We start from the raw sequence: 26,338 nt of genomic DNA, 5'->3' as shown, positions 1-26,338 counted from the left end.
CAAACTGTCTCACTCCTGACTGACAAAATCCCGCTCAAATGTGTTTCAAACTCATGATATAAAGTTACGTCCAACATTTAGACTGGCCATGTCCGTACTTCCTGAAAAATGCGGTCTCGTGACTGTTTCGAGCCTTTCTATTGGTTTTCTGTCCAAGCCACGTGTGATTCTGTTAACCAATCATGAGTAAAAATGTCTTTCTGCCTCAAAAATGCATTTGTTCCCATTCTTATTCTTATCTTCATGTTATACTTTATGAAAGTTTTTCTATATATATATATATGAAGGAAGATCGTGTGTTATTAATAACACTAACGATGGCTCCCAACTCACATCAGGTACAGGCTGATTAACTTCAGCAGATCATATACTCTGCGACTGATGCAATTTTGTATTACAAAGCTTAAACATTCTGAAGTTTAACTCATTCATTAAATGCAATACTCGACTAATTTACTCAAATGTAACATTGTAAGTCTTTGGCGTTTGGATTTTGATTCAAATTTGTAGCATGCGTCACTTTAACATCATGAAAATAGGAAGATGGGTGATTTTTTTTTATCTCACATGATAGATAGATAGACCACCTTTTGGTATTTTTATTTATAATAAACAATATTTACAACATTTACACAATAACAAACAAGTCTGGAAAGTAATGCAGTGATTTCAATCAGCACTTTAAGGTTTGAGGCACTGGAAAGGGGATTTAGAGGTAAATCTGAAAGCCAAGTCGAAATAAGATTACCGAAAGAACAAGTTATTTTCTTTAAATTCTCATTTGTCATTTTTCACTGTTAAGTCTCGTGTAAAGACCTGCACTACTGCACAGTGACTCCTTGCTCTGAAGGTACGAGAGGTCTCTGATCATGCCGGGGAAGGAATAGGAGTCGAAGGGTGGACGGAGTGGAAACACCGGCATCAGTCCAGATGTCACGTACGGTGACATAAAACCTGCCACACCACCGTTCGCAGAGGAATAGGCCAGCCTCAAGGGGCTGACCCCGAGGCGGGGGCTAAGCCCGTACAGACTGTCTCCTCCGACGGCCGGCGGTGGCATGTGGAGCGGAGAGAAGGCAGACTTGTTCCCCAGGCCACCGAGCACTCCGGGCAGGCCGACAGAATGCCTGAGTGCATTCGAATGATTAGACAGAGACACGCTGTCGGAGTCAATTGTGTTCTCTCTGGAGCTCAGCACCAGCTCAATGGATCTGACAATGTCGCCTTTGCACGTTCTCACCATAGACTCCAGGGTGTCCCGTTTCTGATGGGGGAAGATCTTGGCCATTATGTCAGTGGGGTCCCGGTTCGGGCTCCGGTAGTCCTTGGGTTTCTCCGACTCGCTGCCTGACTCCGGATCCGAGGAGGAAAGCGACCTCTCCGGGCTCTCTATGTGGTCCGAGCCCTGATCGAACACCGGGGATGGACTTGCCCTGTCTTCACTGAATGAGGTGGTGTTGTCCCGGTTTGGAGACAGCTCTTTCTTGTCTATTGGAGAGGGCAGGTGCGCGGGGTGGTGTGCAAAGAGGGGTCTGCCCAGGAATCCGTCATAAAAGCGGTACTTGCTCAGTTTGCCATCTGAAATGCAGACAAAAAAAAAAGTACACGTTTGAAACAGGATGTGCAAGGTTTAGTGTAAGTAAAATGCTTGAAACAATGCCGTATTTTAAAAGTAAATGTGGCGTCATAAACTGTCGTACTTTGGGATTATTTGAAGGAAACACAAACAAACTGACATTTAACTGTGAATTACATTTTGGGACGGTTTTCTATTCATACAGAAAAGATTTAAACAATCTCCAAAGTCATAATTTGTATTTATAATTTACCCTCTTTTTGGTTCTCTGCTCCAAAAACATCAAAACTGGGAGCTGTCGGGGTGTTTCCGGTAGCTGCTGGCACCCCGGGGCCTACGGGTGACGCCTGAAGGATCCCTGTTTCCCCGATCATCCCCGAGCCGTGGTACACGAGCCGAAGCTCGCGGGCCTCGCTCTCCTCCTGAGCCTGCTGCCTCCTCAGCGCCACCTGCGCGGCCATCACCCGCTGCCTCTCCGCAATCAGGGTGCACTTTGCGCACACGCAGTCTCTCCAGCGGCAGAAGCGCTTGTGGCCCTTCAGCGCGGACACCACGCCGTGGTTCCTGCACCGGGCGCACTTCGGGGTGCGCGGGTATCCCCTCTCCAGAGCGGGATTGCACGCTCGGAGGAAGAGAGGTGGCGGACGCAGGAGGGAAGCAGGCACGTGCAAGCCCCCGAGAGGACTGGCGGAGTGCCCGGTCAGGCCGAGCGGCGTGATCCTGCTGTCCATCGCCCGAGAGCTTGCAAACACAAAAGTCTTAAAAGTCCAATACAAGCGTACTCAACCACTTGCGATGCGGCCTTCTCTGAGTGACTGGTGCGTCTCTCTGCTGCCACTACCCTGAAACAACACGCCTTAAGTGTCCTCGCTCCAGGTGGTTTGACATGTAACACAACACCCTCGTCACACCCCTTTCCGCTCCAGCCTCTTAACAACCCACCCCATCATATTTATTTGCATCCCGGATGAAAAGTGGACTAATCTGATGCCACTGAGCCCACATGCAGGCCAGCCACGACCAGACTTTGTGCGATCTGTAATTTGCACTTTTAAAAATTGTGATCTGCAGGACATTATATTGATATTTGCATTGAAGTTTCCGCTAGTTTAAGAGTTAATTATGTTTAATGAGCACAGCCAGTAAAAAAATAAAAGGTGTTACTTTGTGATTTGGGTGTAAACAGAAAGATAAATATGTTGCCTCAGGTCAGCTGGATACAATTAGCCACTTTGGTCACCCTGCTGAGCAATGAATATTCACTGTTAGGGTGTTTTTAACACAACAATGGTCCTAATGGACACAAAGGCAACAGGTAATTATCCACCTGGTTATTCTGTTCAACGCATTAGCCTGACAAAAGACCCATCTGTCAACAAACACCCGGCAAGATCGGTGCATCACTAATCACACCTTGTCACATGTTGCATTCATATCTCTCCATTCAAGCAGGATCCAGTTGCACGCAGCAGATTGCCTTACCGTTAGTGCACGGAACACAACTTGAGCGTAATGACACAAACACATGTGGCAGTCACCAAGGGAAACACTTGCAGTCGTGCATTTGCTCGCATGCACTCTGTCTTCCTCAACTCTCTTATTCTTTTCTTTCCTATTCCCTGCAAATGTGTGCAGCGCGACTGAGACGTCACACCAAAATGGGAACTAACATGTTAATAATAGTATCTCTTAGTGATTAGACGTCTCCTTATCATCCAGATGTTAAGAGTGAGACATCAGTGGCCCTGTAGTTCTGACTCCACTAGACTCCCTCTGAATAATGGATGCGGGTTAAAGAGGCGGTGGATGGAAGCACTCAACCCCCTTGTGGCGTTTTACCGAGATAATGATTCCCAGAAGGACATCTCTAAGGAAGGTCTGCTACAGCAGAGGCCAGGAAAATTGCTTACAGTATAATACACAATGATTTGATGCAGGCGTAGCTATTATTAGCAATTAATAATACTGCTTGTCACACACACACACAGGCTGGTAAGTGTTTCGACTGCTTTTGAGAGCAAAACGTTTTCTTCCTCCTCCTTCACATCCATCTGTCCTCAGGTGACGGGTCTTATCAGCAGCATAGCTTTCCAGCTGCCCCATTACAACCACGCATGTGTGCATTTGCAAAGAGCAAACACATATTGTGCAAAAGAAAACTGGAATTTGTCGTAACAAAAGCATCCAGACAATAAAGAGGGTTTTGAGAAGCGAGTCTGCTATTTGCAGAAAGATGTCCCGCAAGTTAAAGGGTCCGGATGGATAGGGGTGGCTACAGACTCACTGCAGCATGTGCAGGACACGAAGATGATTTGAAATGCATCCATCAACACAGAATGCCTGAAAACATAAATAAAGGCCAGTGATGCAGATGCTGTGTGGACGCACATGCATCTTTTTTATTTTTTATTTTTATCATTTCATCCACTGTGAAGTTGAACTTGAGGTTTGGATTTCTGGCTGGCAAGTTTATCCAGGCCCGTTAAGCTGCTCTCACCTGGCTTTTCATGCACACCACTTAGGCTGTGTGTACGTGGACCAGTTCCAGCTTTTCATTGCAGGAAGGGTGGCTGGAAGCAGCGCTCCTTTAACAAGCCCATGTGAGTGTGTGTTGAGCTTTTGAAAAAAAGGCTCTGTTTCAGTCTTACTTATAATTACCCTGAGGAGGAAAATGGGACAAAAACAGCGGTTTCGGAAAAGCCTCAAATTGGATTACGGATAAAAGCTGTAGTGTTATATTTACTCATTTACCGCCTCTTCTGTTTGTCTCTGGATCATAGCATTACTACAAGGCCGAGCCAGGGTGGTTGTTTAAAGTGCCTTCAAACCAGATCAGTTCCACCTCGAGACAAGGTCATTTCTACAATTAATCTGTGTCATTCTACCCTTTCATCATCATCTAACAAACAGAACAACTACACACTGCAGTTATCGCTGCTGTATCGAAAACCTTACGTCCACTTCCACGGTTTGTACGACGTTCTAGTCCCGATTTTTCCAACCTCACTCCCTACACAGAAGGAAGGGATTCGAGTTGGAGTAGAAATGGCCAGACAGTGTCCTAATTGTGTTCTGAACAGATCTGCTCATGTCAGATACGGTGTTTCGTCACAGCAACGTGCCTCCAAGGACAGGGCTTTATCAGTGCAGCGTCTTATCTGAAGCAAGGTGGCTGCTAATCTACTCGCACATCTCACAAAACCTGATTATGTCTCCTGCTGTCAGAGAGATGGAGAGGAAGAGGGAGGGAGGTGGAGGGGTAAGGAGGTATGGCAGAGGAGCAGAAGCCCATCATTCGCCAGTAAATCATTGCATCTGGACGCATATCTTTTATAGTGTCCTTTAAAGACATGCACGTTCAGATTTCATGTCACACATTGTCACGTTCTTAATCCAAAATCGGTTTGTATGCGAGGTCATTGCCCTGCATCTGCAAGTCCTCTGGTGCACTTAAGGGTGAACATCAGATCGCGTTATTGTTGCCAACTCTGAATGACAGAAAGAAGAAATCCTCACGTGAACCGACTTTGACACGGAAACAGTTCAGCGCCCTGAGTTTCAAGACGGCTGCGGCATTGTTGAAAATACAGCACTCGAGTTACAACAAATTCCCCCTCTCTTTCACCACGTCTGGACCCTTGTGTGTTTACTTTCTCACCCGTCACTTCACACCCTTGTCATTTAAGTGGCACACAGTAGCCTCCACTCCGATGGGTGAATGGCCGCCAATGATGGCCATCGGTTTGGCCAGTGATCAGCAGATGCAATCCCTTGAATTTCCCTTGAGAGCGAAGTCTTTGTCATTGACACTTTGTTGTATTAAAACGAAACAACGCAGAAGCTGCAACGTGTCTTTTGTTTTAAAAGATGCTCAAATGCCTCGAAGAACTGAGTGGAAGTATGGTTGCGTCGGGGGAAATTTGCCTAAACAGTGTGTGAGATTTTTTTAGTTTTTTCCAAAACCTTAGTATCAAACACTGGGAAATACTCCATAAATATCTCACAATGACACACAGTGACGACACTCACAAATCATCGTTTGGTCACATGCTGTTAATACAAAAATAGAGATTAGAGCAGCTTTAATTCAACTTTTTAATACACGGCTTATACTTGGAATGGAGTAACTTCTAATTGAGGTTTTGACTTTTCATTTCTCTGTTCTTCTTTTAGATAAAAGAAAATATTCTCTAAAGATAACGGGCGTGTTATTATTATTGCAACCCATGCAGAGAGGAAGGGAAGCATCCATACTGCAGTCATACACACACACACACACCTGTGCATTTGAATGCATGGCACAATAGATGTTCATCCTATTCCTTGCCTATCTGTTTCCTGCCATCTCCTTCTCGCCCATTCAATATTCCTGCATTTGCTCTCTTTCTCCTCCCCTCCCACCTTTATTGGTGGTCTGAGCCTGGTAGGTATCCATCAGGGCCCCTCACTTAGCCCAGCAATGCCTCAGTGGCTGGGAACAATGGTGAGCCCGAAGACTGCCAAGTTTGCTCATGAGCATGGATGTGTGTGTGTGGGTGTGGGTGGGATGTGAGTGCACCCATGTGTACCGGTTCTAATCATGCATATTACATCTGCATCAACATGGTGCATCTATAAGGAGATGCAGGTTCACTTTTACGTGCTTTAAGTGGTAATTACGTGTGTGTGTGTGTGTGTGTGTGTGTGTAAGGGGGGGGGGGGTTGACGGTGCGTCGGAAGGGAACATTAGTTCCTTGAAAGGTTCTGGTCAGGTGCCAATGAATACAACCTTCACTGTCTAAACAGGTTGAGATTTAACCCTCGTTCTGTGCTTACTCTGGCAACGCGCTCTATTTGTTTCCTGTCAAAGGCGCTTCTGCATTGAACGATACACTTGCAAGGAGATCTTCGCAGCTTAACAATGCATAACTGAGTGTCAGATGAGCACAGCCCTGTGTGAAGGATTGAAAGAATCAAGTTTCTGAAGGGTGTGGGGGGTTTTGTTTTTCATGAAAATGTGCCACTTGACAGACGTTGATAAGGAAATGGATGTGAGGGACACAACGTGGGAAAGAACTCTCTGTTGGTATCCATGCACTTTACACCGGGAGTTTTTGTGTGATTATTTTGTACGTTTAAACAATCGGTATTAATTATTTCAGATGAAATGCAATACTTTGGCTTGTCACTAGACTGAAAAAAACAAGAATCCCCCCCCCCCCCAATGAATACTGGAGAATCTGGCTCTCCTCATTCTCACATACAAATAAGCAAACAATTGGACCTCCAAAGCGTTGTTTGCAGGGTCTCGAGTGAAGGGGCCTGTCGACATCTTATTGGCGAAGGATTCTGGTTCAGCTGAAAAGATTTCCTCCAGCTCTGAGGTTCTTCAGGTGTCTTAAAGAGCAGATGTCAAAACCTTCTGACCTCACTAATACTAATGTTAGCTCCTTAAAAAACGTGAGATTGGCAGCAAAAGATGAATTCAACAATATTTATGTGATCTACATATTCGTGTATCACACATCCAGCTGATGCAGAGTAACATCACAATGCTTTTTACCTGCGACTTTAAAATGTACAAACGTGTTATTATAGTGTTTCACTTTTGCAATACCAGGTGACAGTGAAACAATCGTTAACATGTCCAGATTGCAACAAGCGTGTAAAAAGAGAGACGGGCAGGAGACCGTTGAGAAGAAAACGGCAAAAAACAAGGAAAGGCGCAAGTGAAGCAATAAGGAGGAGGTGAGTAGCGCGCTATCAGATGAACGAAGAGCACAGGAAGAGACATCAGTGCTGCACATCTCTGCCAGGCTGTTATGGGAAAATATTCCAGGCTTTCAGTTACAGACAATAACAGCTGAGCAATTGTTAAACATTGTCTCTGATAGCAACTGGCATCTGCGAAACAGATCAGATGTGAGTTGCTACAGAGATTAGAGGAAACATGAAACCGGCCGAGAAGTGGAAGTTTGTGCGCGTGATGCTTTGGTTAAAATATGCCGTAACTCTTCCTGAGTGTGTTTTTTATTAAAAATAAACATTTAACATTCATGTACACAACATGAATCATTTGTGGAATAATAATAAAAATGCAACACTTTTTGAATTAGATATTGAATTTATAACTAATTTATTTCAAATATATCCTCTTTGTTACGCACATTATCTGTTACTGCTGCTCTTTTGGACAGTTTTCTTCTGGAAAATGAACACGACATTTATCTAAAAGCAAGATGAGCCACAAAAGACAATCCAACAAGACTTTATTGTCATATTTTACCCTTTAAATTAAAGATTTTAAAAGAGCAATAATCGACTTTCAGAGCACTATACTGGCTGTAGCTCACGGCCGCCGCTCTGCACTGCTCAGGTAAACGCTGTTAGCTCCATCAGCACCTCCAATAAGGAGGTTTAACTGCAGAACTGCAGGTTTAACTGTTCATGGCATCGTGTCAAGGTGGAAATCTGGATTTCAAGCAAGATTACTTTCCTTCACATTTAGCAATGTTGGAAACAAACCACAGCAACATGCATCTACATGGACCGACACCTGGTTCAAGGTTCAAAAGCACCACAGTCAGTCAGGTACAGAGACAGAGGAACAGATAACAATACACACTGCAGTCTATTCAGAACGATGGACTGCAGAATGCTGGCTGCATGCAGATTATACTCAGATAGAGGAAAAATACAAAATAAAGTGCTGACCACAGGTGCGAACAAAGCACCATTTTCAAAAACATTTACAAATGGGGGACGCTGTGGATCTTTGGGGAACGTTTTGAAGATCGTACTCACATCTACAAAACACAAGATAAATGGTGTCTGTTATCAGTTTGGATGTTGTATAATTGTACAAATGGAGTCCCAACATCGATGCGGGCTTTAGATTCTAAGAACTGCAACCTTAAGTTCACAGACTTCAGGAGATTTATCTGATCGTGAATCGCCTCCAATCGCAAACACGGCTTATCGTCTTCATGAAGCTTTAGAGAGTGTGAGAAAGTAGTCCCCCTCATTTGAAGTCATAAAGCTGTTTACAAACTTCAGAAAGCTTTGATAGTTTGCACTTTTATCAGAACACAGCGTCTATGAAGTCGATCCAGGATTGCTTCGTCAAACTCAGTACATTTAATATGATACTTGTGTTAGTCGGTGTAAATCTTTCAAAGTATGAATGTTTTTAAAATTCAATCACGATTCAGCCTCTGGGGACAATGTCCGATATTTGGCGGGTTTCGGTGTTGCAAGCGGGTATCTGGACCGACTTCCTCCTCCTTGTGCCATTCATTGTTTACAGTCGGATTGTTTCACAAGTAGCAAGGGAACAATCAGCAGTTGTCATCGCACAAAAGCTGATGTGTTCCCAGATTGCCAATGCGTTCCGCCTCTTTTGCTCACAAATATTAGCAAACGACAAAGCGTCATCTGCAAACACTGTAATGTTTTGATAATAATCCATGTATTTCTCGTTATTATTATTATTTAGTGCATTTATTTCACTTGGTTAGTTCAACCCTATAAATAATAATGTTTTGAGAGAAATGTAACTCTGTAAAGACATTTATTTGTCAGCATGGTGAGGAAATGTGGGCGCATCTGCAAAACAATGACAATATATTCAAAGTGTTTTCACTCAAATCTCTGCTCTTGGCATGACTAACGCTTTAATGATGCTGGTTGCAATTTAAAGCACTTAGTATAATTTAGGCAAAGAGCATAGTCTGTTTTGAATATGTAAAAATGTGGTTTACTTTTTCAATATTTAACCAAAAGTGCAACCTACCCCTCGCCTCAACCTAAGTGATTAATTAAGAACACAACAGACATAACCAATGTAGCAATTACGTTTCCTCAAAGTATCCTTTGACGAGCCATTTACCAGCAGGTCATATAAATCATTTTCTAGGACGCGAGGTTGCATATACCTGTCACCAAAACACGCCGCATGTCTTTTCCTCAACACAGGGTCGCAGCACGGTCAGATGTGGTGTTTGGAGGGCTTCTAATTTTTAGCCTTTAGCCCGTTAAGCTAATAAACTGATGCATGTTTCCTCTTTTCCCTCTGAATAGGACGTTTTAGTTTTCGGGGTGAAATTTGACAAATGTGTGTCCCTTGCCTTTAAGACATGCTTTGATCCTCTCAGGGGAGGCAGGGGGCTACAAGGGTCCCCTAAGGGATGACCGCCCCCATACGGATTGCTTGGATTGGGATTGGGAGAATTGTTTTTACCCCATGTGATTTGCTTGTGCCACAACATCTAATTCCAAACACTATTCTGTCAAATCAATGCCTGGACTTTGTCTTATTAAGGCCGCTTTTGGTTTCCTCTACCAAGCAGGGTGCTTAGACCCCCCGATGAGGCAGGCAAGCTGAGGCTGCCCCTTACGACAAAACAACGCCACTCCACAACAGCATGATACTTCCTCGACCAGCAAATGAGATGAAAGCTTTAAACCATGAACATAGTGGCTCGAAAAGGCTTCTGAAGACCTGCTGCCCTGCTAGCACGGAATAAAGATGGGCTGTGTCCACCCGCCACAAAGCCGAACACAGCAGGGGAAGACATCAAAGCCTGATTTTGTCATGGGGGAGAACTATTTCTAGAGAGTTCCTACTGAGAAAAACGCAGGTGAATTTTCAGGTAATAGCACATTGCTGTTAAGCGCTACAGTTTATTGTTTTGTTTCTTTTCCATACAGTGATACCTGTCAAACAAACTTTCACCTCATACAACGTGAGCGACTTTATATGCATATTTATTTATATATGTATATATATATATATATATTCTGCTTGATTTTGACACCTGCAAAACAGGCTAATGTGATCCTGCCTCAAATGTGTTGCTAAGAATAAGGGGACAACAGTGGAGCTTTTGTTCTCTGTCCACAGGTGGATTTACCCGACTGTGTGCAATATGATCGCTCTTTGATCCAAGTGAGACTACAAGGAACAAGCTCAGGTTAACACGATGTGAAACGCTTTCAACAAGAACCTTTTTTGTGGTACTTTGAGTGAAGTCATTCAACTAGTCAATGAAAGAAACAATATGTGCATGAAGATCATATTACATCCTATTAAACATGCCTTTATTGTGTAGAGTCCTGTGTTTAAAGACGGGCGCACAGAACCATAAAGTAAATCATCTTAGGGTGATGTCTGAATATTAAAATGGTTGGGAAATGATTGCAATTGCATTTCAGTGTAACAAAATGTAGACTGCATACAATACAGTAAGTAATCCATGACCATTTCTAATGCCAAGACGACACGTTTATCAATCTCTGTTCAGACAGAGAGCCAGAATGTTGAGAACTTCAAATGAAAGTTGTTTTTTTTGGTGCATCTTGTTAATTTGGCGTTTGGATTATTGGCACAGAAACGCCGATATTTGTTGGATATGAAAGTGAGGATGTCATGTTCATGCTCCTGTTGTGAAACTCCAACGGTTTAGGGGTAAACTGCCTCGCGTAATCAGATTTTGCCACGCACATGAATGTTTATGAAATGGGCTGCAGTGACGTGTGAGTCAGAATGCAGCACATTCCCCAGTTTAAGTAGTGTATACAGGAGAGTCAGTGGAGAGACTACAAGAATAAAACAATGCTTATCTTGAATCTAATAGAACGAGAATAGAATCCACATGTACTTCAGCATGACTTAACATTCATGATTAGAGGTTACCGTGACTGCTCTGCAGCCTCGTATTAGATATTTCCTTCAATTTCATTTTGCGCTTTAAGCTTTCACGTCCACGGTGCCCTCAATCATCTTCTGAATAAATCCTGCTGAACCCCGATGAACAGTAATTGCCATCCATCTCAATATGTGCAATGTCAGTAAGCTCGGCAGTAAGGGTACAAATGTGAAAATGCAATTTCGAATTTGCAGGCGACACATGCTCAAGCGATCCCAACCTCATGAATAATTCACAGGCGCGGGAATAATGATGGCAGTAGAGAACTTTGTGTGAATAATTGCGCAAGTAGACTCATCAGCATTAGGCGTGTGCGTGGATCTGTGTAAATCTCGTCCTTTTCTGCAGCAAATGATTATGACCCCCGGACGATGAGAATAATAACAGGCAAATCACTCACGATACTTTCTTTTTTTGCTCCTGCATATCCAAGCAACAATTGACTCATGCCAGTTTGACAGCAATTGTGAGCAGATCCGGAAACGGGAGAACCGTTTGTTCCACCTTTTTTTTTATTGTCTGTGGGCGAGTTTTAATTCACACTCTCAACTCCCAGCATGCCTGTATTCCTTCCACCTGACTGTGCTCTTTCGGCAGCCCTCTGTGCCTATGTGACCGTATATTGGCCCTGGGCGTCCATTCAGGGGCTCTATTTTCTAGGTGATTGAATCTGAAAAACTTGCGTTGTAATCCCCAAATGTTTCCTCTGTGTCTGAGGGAGGGTCTGCATTGTTAACAACCCCCGGGAGACCTGCCCTGTTGTGTGTCTGTCATGCTGGGCATTAAGAGCGGTGGGAGGAGAAGGAATTTTATAGGTGGAGGGATACCTCAGGAGCAGGGTGGACCAGATCTAGAGTTTAGAAGTCACGATAAATGTGACACTTTTCCCAGCAAATCAAGCCAATCTGTCCCAGTCAATCCTTATCTTTGTTCATCTTTGAGATCAGTGACTGGTCAATTTGTCAAGTCAGGCCTTTACAGTTTGCAGTGGACGATCTTCTTTTTTCTAAATGATAAATTCTCATTCATAAAGGTATTATTTGTCATGAAATTTAAGTTACTGACATAACCAACGCAAAATGAAAGTTCCTTGTAGTAGCTTTAGGATAGGATACGCCTTTTACAAGACCAGTGTTTTATTTAAACTAACAGTGAAGGACACTCTCAGGTGCACAAAAGCAAATTAAAGTGGACAAAAGTCCCCAAAAACAAGGAATAACAACCAGGAAGAGAGCTGCTGTGACAGGCGGCCGACCGTTCAGCGCTCAGAAGTTTACCGACACCAGGCCCCTGCGACGCTCACCGGGAGACCCCATATCTCTCCCCAACCATGTCATTACCCTCTGCATGTTGTGGATAGCTATAAGGGCTAAGGGGCTGGTGACATTATTGTACTCTGCTCTGGGTTATAGCTTCTACCAGCATTCAATTAATACGTTTCTGGCATCAACAGCATTGATGGAAGGAAACAGAGGACATTTAAACTGCAATAGGCAGACTAGTTTCTATAGATAGCCGTAATGGAGCATGTTTAACATTGGGTTCAGAACTGACAGCAATGTATTTAAGCAAGAGAGTTTTTATTGGTTGGAAGATAATGATGATTGTGTGCATTTGTAAAAACGGATGAATTGAACGAGATGAAACACAAGTTCGTGAGCTTTAGAGACGCTCGGTGGATTGTTACCTTCGGATGGAGCGATGCTAGCTGTTTCCCCACCTGTCACCAGTCGTTACGCTAAGCTAAGCTCACCGTTGGCTGTAGCTTCACATTTAACGAGCAGGAATGACAGAGGTATCGTTGCCAATCATCAAACTTTTGAAGTGGAGTATTTCCCGAAATTAATCCGTCAACTTTCAATCAAAAAAATAGTTGCTGTGACATGTTGGCAGATGTACAGTACATTCGTGACTCTCTCGCACCATAATCATCTCATCTCCTCTCTCTCTCTCGCTCTCTCTCTCTCTCTCTCGCTCTCTCTCTCGCCCCTTGTGGCTGTTGCAGCCTTCATATGGAGGTTTCAAGTCATCGCAGATAAGCTACGTTTTCACGCTGTTAATCAGATTGTCCTGACGATCTGCTCCCCTGCAACAAGCATAGATCGGCATGGTGCTTTCCTGCGAGACATTCACCTCAGATCTAATCCCCTTCAGCCCTCCACTCGGCGGGACTAATGGGAGTTGGCGGGCATGCTTTGGATGAGTTATTACGGAAAGATTATGATTGTATGATGCAATGTTGGAAAAAAAGGTCAAGGGAGCTCACTGGCAAACCTTCCAAAGAAACGTCACGTTATGGAAAACTTTGCTCGAAGGCACAACTCCATATAACATAACGTCACAAAAAAATGTATAGACCTCTACTGACATCATAGATGTAGATTGACAGAATATCGATGAAAGAAAACCAATAATGAGAACAAAAACCACAGATATTGGAGAATAGTTTTGTGTTTGTGGCAACAAAAAAGGAGAGCTTCCATTACCCACGGATGCATGAAAATGTCTCCTTCAGGACAGCAGTCCTCCCTCCGTCTTGCCTGCAGTCATTAATTAGATCTAATCAACACCGCAGGGAAAAGTTACTGTCAAGACTAATTAGCCAAAATGGAGCTTCTGTAATGGGAAACAAATGAACAACAGCAGTTAACTGCAGCAGCCCGCTCCACGCTTTATGACTCATTCAGTCTCAGCGGGGGAGATTTATTTTGCAGCAGCAGCGTTCAGAAATGATGTTAGCACTTGATTACTGTTTTGAGGGAATGTCTGAATATTAGACACATTAATAGGTCTTGGAAAAGACACTGAATGGGAAGTATTTTTCGACATGTATTGTTGAATTTTCCACCACTTTGGGCTTGTGATCACACACACACACACACACACACACACCTCTGCCAGGTTGCCCATTGTAAAGGCTTCCCTCCAACCGCAGGCCTCAAAGGTCATGAGAAGTGTTTGACTTAATCCTCCCTTCGTCCCCAACACTGCTTCTGAGAGTCAAGGCAGGGAGTAAGAAAAAAAAAAAGGAACCTTTGTTTCTCCCACAGCGCTGCGAACAAAAGGGGGGGGGGGGGGTTGGGATTGGGGAAAAGCGTACATGCACACCACCTGCAATTAAGAGCTTAGAGTTCGTCCTCTCGGCACAAAACCCTCCGCGACCGAGCGGAGGAGAGGAAACGTCAAGATTAGGTGGGAAGTGCTACGTGGGTGTTAGAAGAACTTGTGAGAAAGGAGACGTTTGTCACAGAATATTACTTACAGGATGCTGGAGGACGGTCACCTTACACCCCGTGGAAGAGTAATTGTGGAGGATTTGATAACTAGCGGCTATTGATGACGATTAAGCACTTTAACAACCTGGGTTGGAGGTTTGCTCCGCGGTCACACAGATTAAGAAACAAGCCTCTGTTTGTTTGCCCATATGTTGGATGGAGTCATTAAGATTAGACATCTGGTGAGGAAAAGAAGGTGTTAAGTTGTCACAAAAAAAACGCCGATGCCCCGTCAGCTGCACCGAAATGACCCGTTTACAGTCGAATGTCTGCGAGAGTCAGCCTGGTGACGTCGAGCGGAAAGTTCTCTCTGCTGAAACATTTCCCTCACCTGAACTTTACTGGAAATGTCAACTTCATCAAAACAAAATTGGGTCAAATGCACTGAGTGCGAATTAAAATCAGCCGAGGGAGGTGAAATTATTGTAATTAACAGCTCTTCAATCAAGCCGGAGTGTTGGAATTATAGATTCATGTTTTACATTTATTGCTGAGCGCCGAGGCCCTTCTTAGGTCGTACAATATATGACGTTCATCCACAGACACACAGACACACGTGTGGACCTTTCGGACAAAGTTTTGACAACTTTGTGCAAACTTTAACTTTAATTCTTGCCAAAAGTCCTTTCTGTGAAGACTGGAAAACACAATGCAGGAAGAAAATAGATGTGAAGATATGAGCGGATTATTTACAGATGTCTCAAAAAATATTTTGTGATATGATCACATGGAAAATAGAAAATAACACGTTAGAATATATATGAAGAGTTGTAATAATTTGTATGTTGTGCAATATATGAAAGAGGGGCATCTCAAAAACGTGTTCACAGATTTCAATTATTTTTTTTGAAAAAGAAACATAACAAATGTCTCCTCTGATTGCAATGTATTTCAATGTTTTAAGATGTTTATGTTTATTCTAATGACGAAATAACACATTTAGAGGACCGTGAGGCTTTGGTAGAGGTTTTGGGATGCATTTCCTTTATTTATTTCATTTCTTAATTATAATATCTTGTAGTCAACAAAGATATCTTGCACAGAAACAGATGCAGTCCTGGATCACGAGGAAGTCATTTATAGACACACGTGTGTCTCCATCCTTGAAATCAGCTTAATTACTGGAGATAATTACAAAACTCATCACTGCATCTTATATGATAAGGCCAGTTGGTCTCCTCCAGCTAAAAGACGTAATAACCACTGCTGTTTGCTGTATTTATTGACAAAGCTCATGTTGGAAAATAGCCATCTTATTTTGTTGCTCTGAAACTCTGGCACACAGGGGCCTCACTGTATGTTCAGACAGGGACTAGCAGTGGTGTAGCACTATCATTTAATTCTGTGAGTTGATGTGCATGGGCCTTGTTTGAGGGATGGCCCTGCATGGCGCCTGGTCCCGGATCATTTATAAACCCACATACGAGCCATGCTGGTAGGCAGCGGAGGTCCTGTGGTGGGTGGCAGCACCAGTCCCAGCAGAGGCTCTACGGATGTCGACCAAGGGAGACGTGTAATCCCTCGCTCCAAGCTGGAATGCATCATCGATGCAGGAAAATAAATATGGAAGGGTGAATGAGGGGGATAGGGGAGAAGATATTACCAAGAAGACAGCCGACAATTAAGACGCAGATTTGTCTTTATTCTATTCCACCAGTTTCCGCAGTAATCTTCATATGGGATGCTGTAAAACCCATTCAAGCCATCAAACCGTGCAGAAAAGACCAACTGTTGGGCCTTTCAATGAAGCCTATTCCTGCATAAATGAATTCAATCCACTTCTACCATTGCGGTGTTCTTCCATAAGCCGAAGCTCTCAACCAAATGGACCTGCACACATTCCTACACTTCACAGCATAAACCATTGCACATATACATGCAGGGTCGAGAGTCCCTATTTATTTGAGAAGGCGTATTAACACCACTCACATTCTGCTTTATACGCTGGCACTCGCAAAGTGCTTTAGGTCACTCTTTCCTAATTTTGATCAATTATCCCATTTCCCCTCTCTGACACAGTGTTCCTCATTCACAGTGGCGGCTGGTGGAACATGTTCTAGGTAGGGCCATCCTATCAATTTCAGCAAACATCCCAGTATGATTTAATGCAAAAAAAATGTAAGTATCAAACACGCATTATTACTTTGCAGTTAAATATTTAACATGTATTCCAACAAGAAAACAATCAGTAAATAACACTTATATAATATAATATAACATGTTTATTTATTGAGATGCCCCTATGGACCTTGTTATAGGAGGTAAAGATCAGGAGAAGTAAACATGAAGTGTAATTATGAATACTGATGTTAAATTAAGCTATGATGAGTTTTCACTGTTAATTTAACATCTCTATTACATGTTGATGCCTCCATGACCAAGTTAAGCAGATGAGACTGAGGACAGCTATGTAGAAGAAAAGATGTTCACTTTGTCTAATATGTAGCTTGACAGAGTTCTCCATGTGTGTCCTGGTGTTCTCATGTTTCCTTACCTCCTCATCCCTCACTCCCTACCCTGGTGTTCTCATGTTTCCTTACCTCCTCATCCCTCACTCCCGTAACTGTCCGTGCTGGATCCGTCCCCGTTGTTTTAAAAAGCTAAATAAATGATTAGCATGACGTCATCCAGCTAGCCAAACCTGTCTGGTGTACAGCTAGTACAGAAGCTTTGCATGTACTGCTTCCCTTTCCCGCGAGTCTGCTGTCTGATTGTGAGGTCAGGCTGATCTGATATCAGCTCTTTGGCTGCAGAATCTCCTCAAAGTTCTCCTCTCAAACGGGTCTTGGAGGAGGAGTGCTCGCGCTGGCACATGCACCTGTAGAGACTTCTCCTGACGAGAACGCGCAGCTGTGGGCCTGATCGTTCTGGCCCACAGCTGAATCTATTTGAGGGCGCTGATTGGCTAAATTGTATGTCACTCATTTATATCTTGAATCAGCAATTGGCTAAACTGCTTCATAGACCCGTCTCTTTTGGGCCAAAACGATCAGGCCCCCCAAGCTGCGCGTTCTCAGAGTGTCGTGCACACAGGCAGAGAGCACGAGCAGGAAAAGCATATATTTAAATATTGCCTCATCGCTGAGTCTCGATAATATTGACTTTCACGTCCTCTCCGGAGGCAGCAGGGATGTATTCGGGGAGAGGATTGTGTTTTGTCTTACAGAATGCATGCATCTGGGGCTTTTCTGGACTGCAGTCATCAGATCCAATTCAATTTATTTTTGTATAGCCCAAAATCCAAAAAAAAAGCCTAAATATATCAGTGTTACAGTTTGCTCAACATAACTCAAAATGTATTCTCGTGGTTTTTAACCGTTTGCACATTAAAGTGTCCCCAACCAGAAAGGGAAGTGGACACTGCAGCTGCGTCTGTGGTCCACTAGATGGCGTACTACATCACTGTTTCTGTCATAGTAGTACACACATCTTCAGGACATCATATCGTAAAATGTTTGATGAGCAATGACAACTCAGAGAGTTTGCATTTCTGCTCTGACAAATATGTATTTCCATAAATCCTGTTAATTCTGAACATCATGGTCAATATGTTACATTTAGACTACAGTGTGTTCAATTGTTTTGTCTACAAAAGTCCTAAAATACATTCAGTTCTCAGTGATATGAAGCTCAAACCATCAAATGTGTTGTGCGTTTGCTTGAAGAATGACTTTAAGGTTTCTCAATCAGTTCCTTACAACGAGCGAGTCCTTCATGAACACTAAATATTCAACCAACCTATTTTGGTTATTTCTCACGATGGACTTCTGTGTTCGTGGGTATGGCCTTATGCTTTCCTCACTGGTTTAAAGGTGGGCGGGGCTCAGCTGGGAAAAAAACAGGTGATGTCTTTCTGTGCACCTGTACGATTGTTGCATCATTTGAATCATAATCTAACGACAGCAGTGTTCTCTGTTTCCCGGTATATGTTGAGAGTGGAAAATATCATCTTACATATTGTGATATAGATCTGAACCCTCTTTTATGGAAGCAAAGAAAAACAAAAAATAGATGAGAAGTTTCTCGTGATAAAACAAAACGTATATAGATAAAACAATAATTGCATCTGTTTTAATCAAATTATGGGCGTCAGGTTGAACTGGCATCACAGCGACAGTCTACAGTCCAAATTGTGTCACGGGAACGCAATGACGAGTCAAAGTACAAACTGTCTTTATTGACAGCAATAAGAAAGGATCATCGGTTGGGAGACTCAGCAGCAATCAGACTCTATCACTGCTTTTTAACAACATGTACAGTCTGAGATACATTGCACAACGCATCATTTATGTTATGTAATTGCAACAGTATGACATAGTCATATTTAAAGTAGACTCTGAAGGACAACCTAACGACTATTTCACTGTTTACCCAGTGACACCCCAAACCTCACAGCTATTATTTCAATGCCGATGTGTTGCTGAACATTGAAAGCTCATTAATCAGACAAATTGAGCACGGAAATTGTGTCCCCCCCCCCCCTCCCCCATAGATTAATCCTCCAACCATCTTTTCTAAACAACATACATCACGCTATGTGAGACAAACTGCACTCATTCATCTGCGGATATTTGCATGGATGAATGGATAAATGGATGGATGTTCTCTTTCTAAAACATATTTGATTTTTGATTTCTCTGTCACTCAACTGCCCCTCTGCTAATGCTGGTATGTTAAAGTGCTTGAGACCACTGTGAGGACTTGAGGTGTGAACAATGTATTCAGTATTCTCTCAGCGTCCATGTCCAGCAGTCCGGCTCCGAGTACACAGCTTTTCCCCTCAAGAATGCAGCGATAGTGCCCCATTGTCCAAGGACACAAGCTGAATGACAACTACTTTGTTGCTTTAAAGAGCAGTGCCAGCGTTGCCTTTTCTCATTTCTCAAATTGACAAGTCCAGGCGTCCGTTGGTGTCCATCCATATCTGTACAATGTGAAAATATAAACAATAAGGGCAGTTGAAATATCTACCAATCCACTTCTGAGCAACTTCTTCCCACTCATGACGACCATGTGATGCAGTTGAACGCCTCAGAAGAACATATGGCTGACCTTTCCTTGGGATGGGTTTGTCAATATGAGACAAACTTTTAAAATCAATTTGCGCTTGAACTTACAAAAGTGAACGCAGACTTGAAGTTCACAGCTTTATGGTGGTATAATTCATGTTCATGGTGTTACAAATTTGCAAACACTTGGACTTATATGGTCCAACTGTCTATTCTGGACAAATGTAAAGTTTCCAGTCTTTTTTTTTTTTTAAACACTGGGCCACTGCTCATTGTAAGCAGGCCAGCTCAAGTTGTAAATAGGACTCATTTTCATGCCAGGCACAAACAGGGCCACAGAGAAAAGATGGAGGAACAGAAAGGGGCTCAGTTGGGTCAGCGCCAAGGGCAGCCATTAAAGCAGCCCACTCAATTCCCCCCCCCCCCCACACCTCTCCTGCAGAACAGTGCCACAGTGTTTAACTGCGCTAGACTAACTGAGAGAAGTTGCCCTCAAGTTATTTATCAGTATATCCTCGAGGTCGTGCGGTAATCGACCTGCGATTGACACAGTCTGTAAAAGGCCGCATCAGCAGACAGATAATCTGTGAGATAAAGAAGAGCATCTTCCATGCCAGCTCGGGGAGGGGGGGGAGGGGCGGGGGGGGGGGGGGTCTGGTAGGGAGAAGGGAGGGGTGTATATAAAGGGAGGCCAACGGGCATTCGCAATCCCACCGGTCTGCCTGTGCTTCATCACCAGCTGCCTTCAACCCACAGCGAGCCTGCAGCCATGACGTTCAACGGAACCTGGAAGGTGGACCGCAGCGACAACTATGACAAGTTCATGGAGCAAATGGGTGAGTGTGTGCGTGTGTGTGTGCGTGTGTGTGAGAGCCTGAATGGGTCACCGAAGTCATGTTGTACTTCAGCTCCATTTTCCTGCTGAGTCCGGCCTTCTGATCTGATTCATGAGAGCAATGCGCGTCACCGCGTCGTGTGTTTCCGTGTAGTTGGCCATTGCTGTGTGAGCATTACACCGAGCAGTGAGGTGTTGACAAGCGTGAGGTGTTTATGGTGCTACCCATAATAATAGCAGCAGCGAAATAAAGATCTTTCTTTGGACTTGGACACACCCCAATCGACTTGGACAGCGGCCGAGTGAAAACCTCTCAAACAAATCGAGTCTGAGATAAATTGTCATTTACGATTAAATTCAATTTGACTTTATTTCAGACACATGGATCCATATCAAAAAAACACCTCTTACCATTTACTTTCAAAAAATAATCTTCATCTCATCCCATAATTGAAGAAATCCAGCTACATGTTGTATTTCTCCTCTGTTCAAGGTATTAATATCATGAAGCGGAAGCTGGCAGAGCACGACAACCTGAAGATGACCATCGAGCAGACCGGGGACAACTTCCACATCAAGGAGTCCAGCACCTTCCGCACGAAAGACATCGACTTCACCCTGGGCGTCGCGTTCGACTACAGCCTGGCCGACGGCACTGAAGTCTCAGTGAGTGAACTGAAGTGGTTTGGGACATGATTAAACCAGCAGCAGCAGGTGTTACCAATGATAACACAAATATAACACCGCATGAGAAGAGCTTCTGTGTATATTTGTAACCAGGGTATGTGGGAGATGGAGGGTGACATGCTGAAAGGCAAATTCACCAGGAAAGACAACAGCAAGGTCCTGACCACCACTAGGGCTCTGGTGGGAGGAGAGCTCGTACAGGTCAGTAGGTCACGATGTATTTCATCAACAATATGCAATGTGCTCATTTGTTTTCTTTCCATGAACTAACACGCCTCTCTTTTTTGTTTTTTTTTACCCCACGCAGAGTTACAACTACGAGGGCGTGGATGCCAAGAGGATTTTCAAGAAGCAGTAACCTCGCGTCTTCAGTTCATATTTTTTTATTTTTATATAGATGACACAACATAGATCTGTGTTGTTGTTTTTTTTTCTAACAATGAGACATGGCTAAGTCAAGTGTGTTCTACGTCGTACACCTCACAGATATGGTAACATTTTCCAGAGTACTGAGAGAGGAATAGCTTTTCCGAAGCGTCCCGCTGTAATTAGCGGTGTAGAAATGTTTGGAAAACTAAATGGCTTGAAGCAAACGTAGAAAAAGGGGCATAAAGAGGTAATGATTGTTCCCTTTAAAGATATCCTACTTAAACTTTACTTAACTGCATGCAGCTGGGCAGGCAGGTGGACAAACATCAGATAATCAACTGAAGTAGAAGTGAGGGATGACGACGACGAAAGGAGAGTATAACATCCGTCACCATGTCAGAGGAATGTGCCTTAATCTTAGCAACCAGTCTGCCAGAAGTGGCCTTAGCCTCTCGTGGTATCTAGCCATGCAGATAGTTTGGGTTTTTCTCTGCCAAGATTTCGATATAATTGTCTCTGAGATTTATATTGCCACCCTACTACAAACGAGGAGAACGGCATTTTGTTTGTGTTTCTCCCTGCATTGAACGGTGCCATTTAAAAATTCAACCGCTTTGCTTTGTCGTCTCAGAAGCCATGACCCAGTTACTCATGATAATCCACAGAGCACGTTGCCAACCGTTTCCAGAGGGAACGAGTTCATTGGTTCAATGTAGTTCCAATGAAAGGCGTCCTTGTGTTTGTGGATTATCCAAGGCAACGGGTGCTTTGTTTCTGGAGATGCATGTTGCCTTTTTAAAAAAAACAAAAAAAAGTAATTTTCAACACTGTGAGCAATACCAAAGGAAATGCTTCCACCTCTACGGTGTCAGGGTGGACGCATACATCTTAGACATGAATACCTCAAAATCTGGGCGAAGAAATGCCAAAAATATCAGCATGATTAGTTCCAGCTGGAGTAAGGATGGACCGCAGCTACTTAAACAACCCCATCTAATCCCACACTGGACTGCATCCTTGTGACGGGAAGCAGTGCAACACGACATAATGTACGTCAATCTGCACTAATGGTTCTTATGTATTGTATTGTCTGTAACAATTAAACACTTTTCATGAATCACTTGTGTCTTGGTGTTATTTTCAAGATTTTTAAAAGAGCCGGTGTGTAGGATTTAGAGGCATCTAGTGGTGCAGTTTCAGATTGCAACCAACTGACTACCCGAATTATATCATCATACACGAATGAAAACATAGTTATGGATATTATAGACCATTGCTGCCAATAGGTCCCCCAAACTCTTACACACTGGCCCTTTAAAGAATGGATGAATTATTCAAGCTTAACTGTTGCTCCAAAGGTCTACAAACGCACAGGTCATGTTGCCTCCAAGTCAACTTTTATCAAGCGATTAAGATCACAAATCCCGTCTTGTGATGACATTTTACGAGCTTATAATAAGTTCATAGTCGCTGTCTTGATTAAGGGAAGGATAACATCACCTCAGCATCACAGACGCCTGCAGCAGGGGTCTTGTGCTGCCATGTGCTGGCCTTTGGGTGCTTTGGGACATGAGGATTCCTCACATGATGACGATGAAGAACATGTTTCTTTCTTTGCAATGGCGAGAGGAAAATACAAGTACATGCATTGAGCATCTCTGACCACAAGAGGGCGACGTGTTTCTACTTTTACTTTGGAGTCGAACCGTTAGATACTTCAGCATAGAATGAAAGTTGTAAATGTGATTTAAAAATGTTTTTAAAACTATTTTGGATTAGCGTTGAGTCGTTTTAGGAAAGCAAATACATAAAGGTGCTGCTTAGACATTTAAATGCTCAGTGTACATCAACATTTTTATTTACAAAGACAAAGTGACGGGATAAAAAGTCAAAATGTGAGCTCAACAATGACATTTTATTTATCATGAGAAACTTCTCATCTATTTTTTGTTTTTCTTTGCTTCCATAAAAGAGGGTTCAGTTCTATATCACAATATGTAAGATGATATTTTACACCCACTCAGCCCATCTTTGAAGAATCCACATGCATACAGTACATTTAGTGTATACAGATGTTTACGAACATCAGGATGTACAGTGTTCTTTTTACTCCACCACATTTATATTACTCTGTTAGTTACTGTTAAGTTTGCATTGGTGGAAGTAACTACGTACATTTACTCAAGTACTGTACTAAAGGACAATTTTTGATATTAAATAGGGTTGTACATTTCTCTCACATATATAGTTACTATGTTGTTTCAGATTAGGATTTTACACACAGAAATAGTTACTTTTACTTCAGTAAATTACGTGAACACTTCTTCTTCCGCATAGATTTGACACTTAAAGTGGATTAAATGTATGAAATAGGTTTTGAATGCAGAACCTCGACCTGTAATGGTATATTGTACATTGCGGTATTGCCACTTTTACCAAAGCAAAGGATCTAAAATACTTCTCTCAGGACTCATTATGGGAACAGTGTCCCGTGTACTGTAGCTGATTCCTGTAATGTGTCTTCATAACCATTGGGTGGCGCTGTCGAACCCTTTAGTTTCTGAGAGAAAGGGCCTTTGGTTGTTCTGTGATGTCATCCTCAGTCAAGTTATCATATGACACACACCCTGTTCGTACAGGCAGACACACACACACTACATAATTATTGGATCTCTACTCAGATTATTAAAACAATATCTCGATGTACTTATCCGAGGAGTAGACAGGAAATCAGTGAGAAACAGGGAAGTTGTGGGAGCGTTAGCCCTCAGTGTTTTGATTGCTGTGAGACCGAGGGAGCAGGGGCCCACTCAAGGAAGATAGAAGCCGTGGATGAGCGAGGAAGAGGAGGAGGAGGAGGGGGAGGAGGAGGAGGAGGAGGAGGAGGAGGAGGATGAGGGGGAGGAGGAGGAGGGAAAACAGTGAGAGGTGGACAGAGAAAAGACGAGGGGAGCGAAGAGAGGACAGTGGAGGGAGAGAACACTCCATCACCCCCCCCCCCCCCCCCCCCACACCTGCTGTGAAATCAAATTCACTGACTCACTCTCAGGTCGTCAGCTGATCTGAAAACTGTAACGATCAGAAAGGACACCAACTGCGCGGTGGGGAGTGGCTTTTGGTTGGGAAAGCTTTCCCCCCCCCCTTATGGCCAATCACTGTTTAGACAATGACTGTGCAGACAAATGAGTCACCAGTTAGTCAGTGCTGCATACTTCTGTGAACCTTTTCAAATGCCTTGAGACTTGGGCATTATTTAGATTTATGCCGCTGCACATGCTCAGAAGCGACTTTTACCAACCGGAAGTGTTATTGTTATGATAAGTACGGTAAGTATGACGATGATGAATTTAAAGTTCAAGAAAAAAAATGACCAAACTGAGGTCACTTCCTCCTATGCAACTTTGAAAATGCTGCGATTACAATGTCTAGATGTATTGTAGGTAAAACAATCAAGGTGCAAGATCCGAGGTTGGGAGAATGCCGATTGTTTCTCAACGGTTCTCAACATGTCGAAAGTGAGCCGAAAAACTTCATTCTGCTTTTTTGAGGAGTTTCAGGTCACAGCTCTCACTTTGGCTACAAAAGGACCGGGTGGATCGCCGTACCCTCCCCCATAGAACTCACACGGCTGTAAGCCTTTTCCAAGTCCACAAAACACAAGACTGGACGCACCCCCATGACCCCAGCAGCACCGCCAGGATAAAGAGCTGGTCCGCTGTCCGCGGCCAGGCCGGGATCCGCTTTGCTCCTCCTGGATCTGAGGTTCTGCAATCAGTCGGAGCCTCCTTTTGCAGCACTTTAGAAGACACTGCCCCAGGGAGGCTGAGCGGTGTGACTTTTAATTTGAAGAGGGGAAATCTCTCATTGGTTGAACTGCTGACACCATGTAAAGACAAAAGGTCACGAGTAGACGTTTGCTTCAAAACGTTTTGGAACGACAGCACACCGCGCGCCTACGCCGGTAAGCGGTGGTCAATGTTTCACCGCAGTGGGCAAAGCCGACACGGTAGATTAGGGAAATGAATACAAAGTACAGGCCTCGGTAGTTCCGGTGCCAAGTAAAAACAGACACATTTCAGCGAGGACATTTAGTCTGGCACGCGGCGGCTGGAAGAGGACGGTTGAAACGGGACAGAAACACCTCTTTAATGGACTCGTCAAAGGGAGTAACACCATCACGAAGTGTTGCCAGTTGGGGCGTACGCATGCAATGCAGATATTCATCTATATGAACTTTTACTCCCACTCTTGACACCCTGCGTGTCATGTGAGAAGCCGCTGCGTGCCACCCGGTGTGACCGAGCAGACAGAGGAGAGCTGAGGCCGTGAAGACAGTGACTGGAATTGGCTGTGGCCTCTGTCTCAGGAGTGGCCAGCTTATGGGTTAGGCGGGCTATTCTTACAGAGGGCAGCGAGAGGGCTCCAGCTCCCCTGGTGCACAAACCACTTTATAGGATCCCACATCATGTTTCTGATGTGGGGGAGGTGTTACCCAATGACAAGTGTGAGGGAACGGAAGAGGAGCCTTACGCAGGTGGATTCCTTTGTGGGTAGAAATGTGCAGTCAAAATGTGAAACATGGAAGTTTTAATTCTCTTAGAATATGGAGAGACAAGAGTGCCAAAAGGAATCGGTTGGTGGAAAAAACGAGGAAAGGTTTTTCACCTTTAATGAGTTGATGATATAAATCAAATCATTAAACTTCTACTGAGCTCACACACACACACACACTTTACGGATTGAATTATACTGATATTTCTGTTTAGTCTTTGAGTATTTATGTAACTGATAAAACATTTGATGATGTCATGATTTATGTTTTTGGCTCATTTGATATCTTTTTTAAGAGCTGTGTTTGTCAGTTTGGTTTGGTTTAAAAAAAACACACAAAAAAACCCCCA

At 43.5% G+C, this 26,338-nt stretch overlaps 2 protein-coding genes across 2 annotated transcripts; one reads left to right on the top strand and one right to left on the bottom strand.

Moving 5' to 3' along the window:
* Positions 1-784: 784 nt before the first annotated feature.
* On the bottom strand, positions 785-2,307 carry LOC306796364 (doublesex- and mab-3-related transcription factor A1-like; the record flags this gene model as incomplete). Its single annotated transcript, XM_079295250.1, has 2 exons — positions 785-1,578; positions 1,830-2,307. 2 exons carry the CDS (start codon positions 2,305-2,307, stop codon positions 785-787), a joined length of 1,272 nt encoding a protein of 423 aa, XP_079151376.1.
* Positions 2,308-20,268: 17,961 nt separating this feature from the next.
* On the top strand, positions 20,269-22,536 carry LOC306796874 (fatty acid-binding protein, intestinal-like). The gene is made up of 4 exons (XM_079295938.1): positions 20,269-20,382; positions 20,875-21,047; positions 21,162-21,269; positions 21,376-22,536. The coding sequence occupies exons 1-4, from the start codon at positions 20,316-20,318 to the stop codon at positions 21,424-21,426; spliced, it is 399 nt and encodes a 132-aa protein (XP_079152064.1). The 5' UTR covers positions 20,269-20,315; the 3' UTR covers positions 21,427-22,536.
* Positions 22,537-26,338: the final 3,802 nt, after the last annotated feature.

This window comes from Melanostigma gelatinosum (assembly GCF_949748355.1).
Source record: "Melanostigma gelatinosum genome assembly, chromosome: 23".
Classification (NCBI taxonomy): domain Eukaryota; kingdom Metazoa; phylum Chordata; class Actinopteri; order Perciformes; family Zoarcidae; genus Melanostigma; species Melanostigma gelatinosum.
This window is presented reverse-complemented; position numbering and strand designations above follow the sequence as displayed.